We start from the raw sequence: 11,534 nt of genomic DNA on the forward strand, positions 1-11,534 counted from the left end.
AACTGATGGGGAATTAACAAGAAGAAGAACCAATTGCTCTTGCATCCCACTCCACTTCTCATCTCTGGTTTTACACAGAGAAGAAGCAGAAAGACATTTCAGAAAATCTTATTTTCCCTTCTGTGCTCACCCCCTCCCTACAAAATGTCCAATATTGGGCAAATGTTTTTTTGCCGTTAAAGGGCCAGGGTGGTTTTATCTGTTATCATGACAGGTCCTGAGATGTTTTACTTGGCCGTTACAGATAAAAAAGCACATGAGACATGTGTTCAGTTTCCCCTTCACAACCCATTACAAACTGGCATTTGGGGACATAGATCTTTAAATGACAAGAGTTTCCTCCTCCTAGGCGAGATGGTATTTATCCTCATGGCCACTAAAAGAACAGGGTCTTGCCGCATGAGGCAGGGAAACAGATTAAGCCAAGACAAAGAATGGGTGGGATCGGCATGAGATTGGTAAGATTTTCCACTTTTCTTTGAAGAATGATTGGCACCACCTTGCCTTTCTAATGCCTTAGTACCTACCATTCTGCTGCAGGAGGATACTTTGTCCCTGTTGTCTTCTGATCACCATATCTGTTGACTCCCAATCCATACTTTGTCAGCAAGTTGTAAAATAACTATCTTCTGGGTGGTTGGGTGAAGCTTAGTGAGGGAGCAGATTATATCCATGCATGGAAAAAGACGTATGGAGAAATGGCCAAGTAGCTCAGTGCAGAGCATCTGCTTTGCATATGGAATGTCCCCATTTTAATCTCCAGATGGAATAAGAGACAACATTCTTTGAAATCCCTAGGAGTGTCTGGGAGTCAGTGCGACCAATACTGAGCTAGATGGACCAAGGAACAGACTCAGTTTAAGCAGAATTTTAGGGTAGAGAGGGGCGAGGAGAGAGAACATGGGATACGGAGTCAAGAAGTGCATGGTGCATAGCTGCCAAGTTATCCCTTTTTTAAAGGGATTTCCCCTTATGCTGAATAGGCTTCCTCGCGAGAAAAGGGAAAACTTGGCAGCTATGGCATGGTGTGTTTTTGCAGGTATTGTAGAATACATCATAAAATCACAGAATTGTAGAGTTGGTAAGCAACACGAGGACCATCTACTCCAAGCCCCTGCAATGCAGGAATCTTTCAACCAAAGTGGGGCTCAAACTCACAACCCTGAGATTAAGAGTCTCTTGCTCAACCAGTCTCATGCTCTAGGTTAATAATAACTATTATTATCTTCCCTGACTGGTTGTGGAGCTCATTGGTTCAGGGAGGACATTCCCCTATCTACCTGGAAATGCTGGGGGTCAGTTTTTGTACCTTCTGAATACAAAGCAGACATGTTCTCCATGAGCTTCAGACCTTCTCATATGGGTGGAAGAGAAAGAGGGAAAGCAGATGTGGGTGGATGGGGTGGAAATTAATATGGTATCTCAAAAGGGGTGGACATGAATAAAGGGGCAATAAATAATGAGTACCTTGTAAAGAGATGGCGAAGTATTTAATGAGGCAAATGGAAATGAATTGGTTGGGTTCAGCCATACCTACTTTGACATTTGTCCCCCAGAGGATTGGTGATGGGTCAGTGTGTCCATTGACAATCAAAATGTTCCACCAATCTTATTCTTATAGGTTATTGGAAGGAAATGCCCCTATATAGCATGTATTCTGGAAGGATATTGAAAGGGATCTGCTAGAGTGTCTACTGATGGGAGTGGATTTTGATCGAAGTAAGACAGCATGGACTACAATGACCTTTTCTGATTCCTTTGCAATAGCCCCACCCTCAAGTCTCTGAGCAAAGCCAAACCGAAAAGAACACATCATTCTGGGTCATGTATGGAATTCCACTTGAACTGTTCCACTTGAAATGTTCTATGTAACATTTTCTTTCTCTCAGTGGGCACTCGTACTCCAGGAGAAGAGATAAGGATCCCACAAGGAGCAAGTGAGCAAGATGGCAAATAGCAGCTGGACTTCCAGATCTGATATGGCGGCTTGGGCAGATTATGACCTTAATAGCTCATATACTGGCCAAGAAAATGACTGGTCTAATCCATTAAAAGAAGCTATTTTCTATATGTTCACTTTGGTTATCTGTTGTGCTGGATTTTTGGGAAATGGAACCACCATTTGGCTTCTTAGCTTCTGCACTAAGAAGAACCAGTTCACCACCTACATCCTGAACTTGGCTGTTGCTGACTTTGCCTTCCTCATGACTGTAGAAATATATCATTGTATTGCTTTGACTGGTCTAGGCAAAGATGCTTCTTTAATAACTCTTCATCTCTTAATGTTCACGTACAACACTGATCTACTTCTCCTAACAGCCATCAGCATTGACAGATGTGTGTCTGTGCTCTTCCCTATTTGGCATCGGTGCCACCGGCCGACACATCTGTCCACCACTGTGTGTTCCCTCATATGGGTCCTCTGCTTTCTGTTCACCATAGTTCTCTACATTCTCCAATTATTTAGCATATTTAGCTATTACGTCACAGCAAGCTTCCAATTACTCTTGTCTGCCCTGCTCTGCCTCGCACTGATGACAATTTCAACGGTGATCTTATTCATCAAAGTCTGCTTTAAATCACACCAGCAAAAGCGGGGAAGGCTTTTAATGGTTATTTTACTTACTCTTCTCTTCTTCCTCGTACTTGCTTTTCCACTTGATGCCCTTATTGCCCTTAATCATTTTCTAGATTTTGACATTCCTGATCTACACCATTATGCTTTTTTGTGTGCCACCCTAAACAGCAGTGCTAACCCCTTGATCTATTTTCTGGTTGGGAGGAAGAAGCGAGGTCGATCCAAAGAGAGCCTACAGGTCATTCTCCAGAGGGCTTTGAATGTGGAGGAAGACAACGGACAGGAAATGGACCGTCCCATTTCAAATCCACTTATGATCCTTACATAAGAATGCTGTTGTCTGACTGTAATATTTCTTTATGCTGCGATGATATAGCTTGCTTATCTCAATAAGGTATGGAAAGAGGTGTATGCAGAAATCATTGATTTTTCCGTGGATGAAATGTAGACTCCTCTGCAAAGTCATGTTGGTTGCTCTGCCAAAGATTTGTATGACTATTATGAATTTTTAATTTTTTTGTTATTCTTGTGGTGGTTTTTGCCAGATATATATTGTGAGCGGAATATTTCTCTCTAATCTGACTCTAGTCTAGAAATAAATTCTTCAACACAGGAAAAATAAGTTTTCAAGCTTTCCTTGCTGAAACTTGGTTCCAATGTTACAAAAACAATAAATCTTTTGCAATTGTTCCAGTCTCACAAACTCTATCTACACAGTGTATCTGAAGAAGTGTGCATGCACGCAAAAGTTCATATCAATGATAAACTTAGTTGGTCTCTAAGGTGCTACTGGAAGGATTTTTTTATTTTGTTTTGACTACGTCAGACCAACATGGCTACCTACCTGTAACTAACTCTATCTACATTGGTCCTAGTGTGATTATTCTAAACATATTTACAGAAGAAAATATAGCTAGAAACCAAAGCATTCTCTCCCTCTTGTTCACTTCTGTGCTTCAGCCGATGCCCAGGGAGAGACACTGCCTGTGTGCTGTTTCTGCGTGTCTCTGCTCTGAGGCAAACCCTATTCACATGCAAACTTTGGTATAATACTCAAGTTACAGCCCTAACACTTGTGATCTGAATCACAAGACCTAGATTGCCCTACCCTTGTGTGGAAATACATCACGGAAAAATATAGGTTTATTCTTTTTACAACAACTCAAACATAATGTGATTTCAAATACAGTGGTACCTCTACTTACGAATTTAATACGTTCTGAACACACATTTGTAAGTAGAAAAAAATTGTAAGTCGAATCCCATAGGAATGCATTGGGAGAAAAAATTCGTAAGTAGAAAAAATCCTATCTAAAAATTCGTAAGTAGAAAAAATCTAAACCGCATCCAAGATGGCAGACGGAGCTCCATTTGTAAGTAGAGTTATTCGTAAGTAGAGGTACAACTGTACTGCATTTTATGTAACATTAAACATAATTCCAGCTGCTGAACTCTGCTATATGAAGTGTTTGTTCCAAGAGAAGCATAATACTGAATTATTAGATTCTATTCCAGCTAGTAAGGGTGCTAGGTTGTGGAAATTAAATGTTAGAGAACACAAAGACTTTCAGGGCTAGAATCTCCTCCTAAACTCATTGATGGTTATCTTGACAGCCAGTAAAAGGATGTCTTCTTGTCAGATGTTGTTGGCCAACTGATTAAGCCAAGACATAAAGCATAACGTACATCTTTCAGCTCCTTTCATGAGATATCAGGAGTAATAAGTGCAAATGCTTCTCTATAAATCTTGCCATCATCTGCCATTCAAACTAGGGATAGTATTAGAAATTCACTTTTATTTATTTTTGGAAGATTGCTGGTCTGTACTGCTGAGTAGACCTTGCATGTAAGAAACTCCAAATGTTACAGCTTGAAGAATGTGTGGTTTTACAGTGGCAAATTGTATGCAATGTTGTATGGGATGTTGGGGGAGGGGTAGTACCTCTGGTGGGGGACAAGTCATGCCCCTTTTATGGTAGTTTGGCCACCTTTGGTCCCCACCCTGCAGTCAGCTCTCAGCTGTGGGTCCTAGAAGCTGCCAGCATGTGAAAACAGCCACACCCTGGGAAACGGCTTCAACTGGCTGGCTAAACCAGGTGAGAGTAGCCAATGGGTCTCAAACCCTCAGTGAATTGGAACTTCCTTTGCCCTACAAAGACAGGCTCTAGCAGATTGAGCGCACAAAACCAATAGTAAGTCCAATGGTCAAAAATGTGGTTTCTGCACATGCTGCTCAGGGAAATTGTCAAGGGGTTGTTGAACAGAAACTTTGATCTACAAGGGAGTTTGGATAAATAGCTTCTGGCAGGTTCTGCCTAGGAGGTTAAGGGCAAAGGGGAGGTATATGTTGGGTCAAAGAGACAGAGGCACATGTTAGGACAGGTGGTCCCTGAATCTAAGAAAGAAACTGTATGACTGAAACCCTGATATTACATGGAGCATTTAGATATGTTACTGAAGTATGAACTCAATACCGTAAGAGGCTTATCAGTTCTTTCTGATAGAGAAGAAACAGACCAGGTTTCTGAAGGCACTAGAAACCCCCAGGGTAGGTTGCATAGCTGCCAAGTTATCCCTTATTTTAAGGGATTTTCCCTTATACTGAATAGGCTTCCTCGTGAGAAAAGGGAAAACTTGGCAGCTATGGTAGGTTGTAGGCAGTGTGGGAGCTGCATGCTCTGGCACCAGGAGTGGAGAACAGGCGGGGGTGTGGCTGGCGTGCGTCCCGAGGGTGTGGTGCACTGCCTGCAGGGGCATGGCGCCCGGCACGATGGGGTGTGCAGTGCGCGTCTGGGGGCGGCCACAATGGCACCCCACCTGGGATGCTACCCTGAGGGGACCACTCCCCCGCCCCCACCTTCCTCTGCCAGTGGTTGTAGGTGACAGAAGATCAGGGGTGATGGGAGATGGAATCTGATATCGGAAGGGTCAAAAGTTAGACACCCTTGTACGAGAGGCTGAACATTGTGTCTGAAGGATCTCCTTGCAGGAACGGAATCCACATCTGCCTTTTTTCTTATAGCAAGATTGAGGAAGGAAACCTTTTCTGGCTGGCAGGCTAGATGCCTCTCTACCACCAATGGCAGGCCACATTTGGTGGGTGGGTGGGGCCTTTTGCAAACATCCCTGTCCTGCACTTTGAACCTCAAATTTTCAGAGGTACAAGGAGCAGTTATTGGAATGGGAAAGAGGTTCCATTCAACTGCAACCGCTTCTCTCTTCCAGAGCAAGTGCTCCTTCTGCAGCAGCAGCTGATAGGTGATGAGAGTTCACCCCTAGATTCATCAATTCCCTAATCATTACTCTTCTCTTTGATGCACTTGCAGTGCCAATCAACTATTTACGAATATGCAGAACGTTTCCTGACATTCCACCCCACCATATTCTGTTTTCTCTTGAAATGTCTCAGATTCCTTCACCAAGGAGGAATCTCTTGATCTGCTTAGAATTTCCCTTTTCCTTCACCTTCCTTCTATTACACCTGAACTAGGCTGGATACAAACTGTTGCAAACAAACAAACAAACAAACAAACAATTTGAGTTGTATTTGTAGAAAGCTTGCCAAAATCACTGAAAAGTAAAGAGAGGCATTAAACTGTTGCTGCAATAATAATAATAATAATAATAATAATAATAATAATAATAATAATATTTTACCAAAACACATTGTCTTTCCACACATTGCTTCTTAAAAAAACATCTTTAGATGCGGCCAATATGGCCAGCTATCGCCCAGTCTCAAATCTTCCATTCTTGGGCAAGGTGATTAAGCGAGTGGTTGCTGAACAACTCCAGGCATGCCTGGAAGAAGCGGACCATTTGGATCCCTTCCAGTCGGGATTCAGGCCTCATCATGGGACTGAAACTGCCTTGGTTGCACTGGTTGATGATCTCCGGCAGGCTAGGGACAAAGGTGAGAGCTGTTTCCTAGTTCTGCTGGATCTTTCAGTGGCTTTTGACACCATCGACCATAACATCCTTCTGGACCGTCTAGAGGGGTTGGGAGCTGGGGGCACTGTCAAACAGTGGTTCCGCTCCTTCCTCCTAGGCCATGTTCAGAAAGTGGTGGTGGGGGATGAGTGCTCAGACCCCTGGACTCTCACTTGTGGGGTGCCTCAGGGTTCTGTCCTCTCCCCCATGCTTTTTAACATCTACATGCAGCCGCTGGGAGAAATCATCAGAGGGTTTGGACTGGGTGTTCATCAGTATGTGGATGATACCCAGCTCTACCTCTCTTTCAAATCAGAACCAGTGAAGGCAGTGAAGGTCCTGTGTGAGTGTCTGGAGGCGGTTGGAGGTTGGATGGCAGCTAACAGATTGAGGTTGAATCTTGACAAGACAGAAGTACTGTTTGTGGGGGACAGGAGGCGGGCAGGTGTGGGGGACTCCCTGGTCCTGAATGGGGTAATTGTGCCCTTGAAGGACCAGGTGCGCAGCCTGGGAGTCATTTTGGACTCACAGATTTCCATGGAGGCACAGGTTAATTCTGTATCCAGGGCAGCTGTTTATCAGCTCCATCTGGTACGCAGGCTGAAACCCTATCTGCCCGCGGACTGTCTCGCCAGAGTGGTGCATGTTCTAGTTATCTCTCGCTTGGACTACTGCAATGCGCTCTACGTGGGGCTACCTTTGAAGGTGACCCGGAAACTACAATTAATCCAGAATGCGGCAGCTAGACTGGTGACTGGGAGCAGCTGCCGAGACCACATAACACCGGTCTTGAAAGACCTGCATTGGCTCCCAGTACATTTCCGAGCACAATTCAAAGTGTTGGTGCTGACCTTTAAAGCCCTAAATGGCCTTGGTCCAGTATACCTGAAGGAGCGTCTCTACCTCCATCACTCTGCCTGGACACTGAGGTCCAGTGCCGAGGGCCTTCTGGCGGTTCCCTCGCTGCGAGAAGCCAAGTTACAGGGAACCAGGCAGAGGGCCTTCTCGGTAGTGGCACCCGCCCTGTGGAACGCCATCCCAACAGATATCAAAAAGAAAAGCAACTACCAGACTTTAGAAGACATCTGAAGGCAGCCCTGTTTAGGGAAGCTTTTAATTTTTAAGAAATTAGTGTATTTTAATATTTCTCTTGGAAGCCGCCCAGAGTGGCTGGGGAAACCCAGCCAGATGGGCGGGGTATAAATAATAATTATCATTATTGTAGTTGTTGTTGTTGCTAGTTAGCATATTTGCTAAAGAAATATGTGGGGAAATGTTCTTCTCAGAGTATGAGGAACAACCTAGAAGTCCTCGGAGCTCCCACTTAAAGCTTTGCATAAGTGTTTTATCATACCTTGGAAGCACGCACAATTTTCTCAGGTCCAGAGTGCAAATTTCTCTTGAGACCTGCATTTCAGGAGACAATTTGCCCCACACTTAGAAGGTTGCCAAATCATCCAGGAAGAGTGAAAGAACTCTGCCCATTGCTAATGGAGCATCCACTAATGCTTTGGTTGGTAATTGCACTATGATGTGTGTTCTGTGCTCCACCCTGGATGAAGCAGAAGCCATGCTGACTTTCTTCAGAGAGGTGCTCAATGCTGATTGAGGAGAAAGCATTTTGAAGCCAGAGGACATCTTGGAGACCGGGACTATGAATTTCTGGTGTGCACCTCAGACCTGTTTTCTCCCTGTTTTGAAAAGTTTGTATAAGTAGAAGGTAGGAAATTAAATATTTTATTGGGATGTCTTCTCTGCTGTGGTGCCATAGCTCTCTCCCTTCTCCTTCCTCCTCCTCCTCCTCCTCCTCCTCCTCCTCCTCCTCCTCCTCCTCCTCCTCCTCCTCCTCCTCCTCCTCTTCTTCTTCTTCTTCTTCTTCTTCTTCTTCTTCTTCTTCTTCTTCTTCTTCTTCTCCTCCTCCTCCTCCTCCTCCTCCTCCTCCTCCTCCTCCTCCTCCTGTATAAGCTAACCAATGTGCTGCCCTCCAGATGTTACGGACCTCAACTCACATCAGGGTTGACATCCCAATTGTCAGGGATTATGGGAGTTGTAGTCAAGCTGCAACTTGAGGGTATATTGTTGACTACTCCTGGGATAAATCCCAAGAGGCCTTTAGCTTGAAATCATCTTAACCGTAATGAACCCCAGCTATTTCCAAAGTTATATGTTCAATGTTATTGCTTACTATTTTGTTGTTTGTTACTCTAGTCTCTCCTCTTCCATTCCTTTTCTTATGCCACCCACTTTTAATAGTTACACTGTGTGTTCCTTGGGACAGGAAGTGGTGTCTTTTTCTTATGCTACTCTATAAAGCTCCATAGGCAGGAGAGGTGGATAACCTGTGGCAGAAGCCCATCATCACTGGGCTTCATCGCTGACCGCTGACCAACAACATCTGTAAGGCCACCAGTTCCCTGCCCATGATGTACCGTGATGCCCATCACAATGCTAGCATTATCCGGAGGCATTGGGAGGGGTGGGATATAGCAATGGTCACCTGCACAGGCAGGCAGACATCGGGGTTTTAAATTACAGACATTTTAGAAAGGGAAATAGAGCTGGTTGCGACATCAGAGTAAAACAACCATCGGGAGTAGCACGCAGCATTTTTCAGAAGTACTAGGTCAGGCATCCCCAAACTTCGGCCCTCCAGATGTTTAGGACTACAATTCCCATCTTCCCCAACCACTGGTCCTGGAGGGCCGCAGTTTGGGGATGCCTGTAGTAGGTGCTAAAAGAGAAATGAAAAATCTGCACCACCTCTAAAGTAAGCACTGAACTGATGACCCCCAAAGGCACGCAGTGTTGGTCAGGAATTCTAAGGAACAAACAAAAATACTGAGATTGCAAGTGGTGAGCAGAATGTTCAATGTCCCTCGGTTTGACTATGCACTTGTGTTCTCTTGCTGCAAACAGGCAGACATAGCCAAAGTGCAGTAGAGTGACCAACAACAGACAACACGGTAATACTACAGAATGAATAGAATGAATATCAAAGACCGTGAAAACACTAAATCATATACAGTATATGCAACTGGAGGGAATGGAACACACAACACTTATGCAATTGTCTCTGAAGAGGCAAATAAGATTCAAAAAGTGCCAAGTTCAATGTGCAAAAAGTCCAATGTAATAAGGTGCTAAGGCCTCTCAGACGTCCTCATCTGTCCTCCGACGGGCGGCTAGCTTGTGTTCTCCCCGTTTCACTGGTACAGTTTCTTCAAGGGACGGACTTCATCTTAGGTAATATTTACAATACACTCTGTAAGCATTTACATATCACTTTTAAGTACATAAACATGATAATATCTAAAAGTTACTCGCTAACATGTTCATACACTAAAACTTAATGAGGCTGAAAATGCTCACAAACCTCAAGGGTTCCTGATTGGCAAAGCAAAATCCAACAATAAATTTCAAGGTTAAATACAATTCTTAACACTACCAATCATGACAGGGCAATAAATTAACATACACCAATATGGGCTTTAAAAGTACAAGCATACAAAAATACAGTAGGTCTTGCAAGTATCCTGAAGATATTTATGGGGAGAACACAAGCTAGCCGCCCGTTGGAGGGCAGACGAGGACGTCTGAGAGACCTTAGCACCTTATTACATTGGACTTTTTGCACATTGAACTTGGCACTTTTTGAATCTTATTCGCCTCTTCAGAGACAATTGCATATGTGTTATGTATTCCATTCCCTCCGGTTGCATATAAGTGCAGTATAGGGCTGTTTGAAAGCCCTCTTGCAAGCATTGTGACACTGCTAGGTATAGGGAAATGCTTTTCTAGCTTGTCTTTCATAGGGTATGTGCTGGCAAAGCAACATTGAACAACAACTGCTCTCTGCAGCATGGTTGGAGAGGGAAGCAAATGCAGTGAGCATATAGGGTTAAAAACACACACACACCCTCCAATCAAACATTTCATCTAAGTAAAATACATTAATAATGCATTTTTCAAATGGTCTCAGTGCATGAGGTCACTTATACCAGGCTGGACATTTTAGCCACATCATTGCTTATTAAGCACCATGCCAGGAAATTAATTCTCCTCTCTCTTCTTTTACCTTAGAACCAGTACTTGTCTCAGAAGAGGGGGGGGGGGAATTGAAGCAGATATTGAACATGGTAACCAATACCAGCCATGTGCTTACGTTCCCAACGGATGTGGAACTGGGTTATCACGGAATATATACCACTGCAATTCCAGTCAAGAACCCCTCTGATAATAGGACAGAGGGGATCCTCTACGACAATTTAGGAAGGATTGTTTTTTCTGTCTTCGTCTTTTTAATCTGCATTTTTGGACTTCTGGGCAATGGAACTGTCTTTTGGTTCCTTAGCTTCTGCATTGCAAAGAATCCTTTCAGCACCTACATCCTGAACGTGGCTGCTGCTGACTTTGGGGTCCTGGTATGCCTTATCGCGTTTCTTGCTGTAGGATTTTTTAAGGAAGGCACCTTCGTTCCTTCAGTTATTTTCCCAATAGCTCTAGAGCTCTTCCTGTTGATGTACAGTGTCAGTCAGCTTCTAATGATGGCCGTCAGCATTGACGGGTGTGTGTCAGTCTATTACCCAGCTTGGCATCATTGTCACCGCCCCCTACAGTGGTCCACTGGTGTGTGCGCTGCAATATGGCTCTTCTCCTTCCTGATTTGTGCTATTGTCCTTACTCTCCATACTGAATTTTATCCCCAAATGTACTACCAGTTTATTGTGAGTGTCTTGGTTTGCACCCCAGTCATGATTATCTCTGCTCTCAGCCTCTTCAACAAAGTCTACCTGAAATCACAGCAGCAAGAGCGACGGAAACTTTTAACAGCCATCTTATTTATCCTCCTTTTCTCTCTCTTCTTTGATTTGCCACTGAATGCCTTATACATCACATATTTCCCTGTTCCACATGCCCATCACATGGAGTTGCGTTTATTTTCTGCCTCCTTTAACAGCAGCGTTAAGCCACTGATTCATTTCCAGGTTGGGAAACGGAAGGTAGATCTATGTAGGGAGAGCATAAA

At 44.0% G+C, this 11,534-nt stretch overlaps 1 protein-coding gene across 1 annotated transcript; it reads left to right on the forward strand.

Annotated features, from left to right (window-relative positions):
- Positions 1-1,644: 1,644 nt before the first annotated feature.
- Positions 1,645-3,235, forward strand: LOC118089668 (mas-related G protein-coupled receptor member H-like). The gene has a single exon (XM_035124437.2). The coding sequence runs from the start codon at positions 1,947-1,949 to the stop codon at positions 2,904-2,906; it is 960 nt and encodes a 319-aa protein (XP_034980328.2). The 5' UTR covers positions 1,645-1,946; the 3' UTR covers positions 2,907-3,235.
- The last annotated feature ends 8,299 nt before the right edge of the window (positions 3,236-11,534 follow it).

The sequence above is a fragment of the Zootoca vivipara genome, chromosome 8 (genome assembly GCF_965207765.1).
Source record: "Zootoca vivipara chromosome 8, rZooViv2.hap1.1, whole genome shotgun sequence".
Taxonomy (NCBI): Eukaryota; Metazoa; Chordata; class Lepidosauria; order Squamata; family Lacertidae; genus Zootoca; species Zootoca vivipara.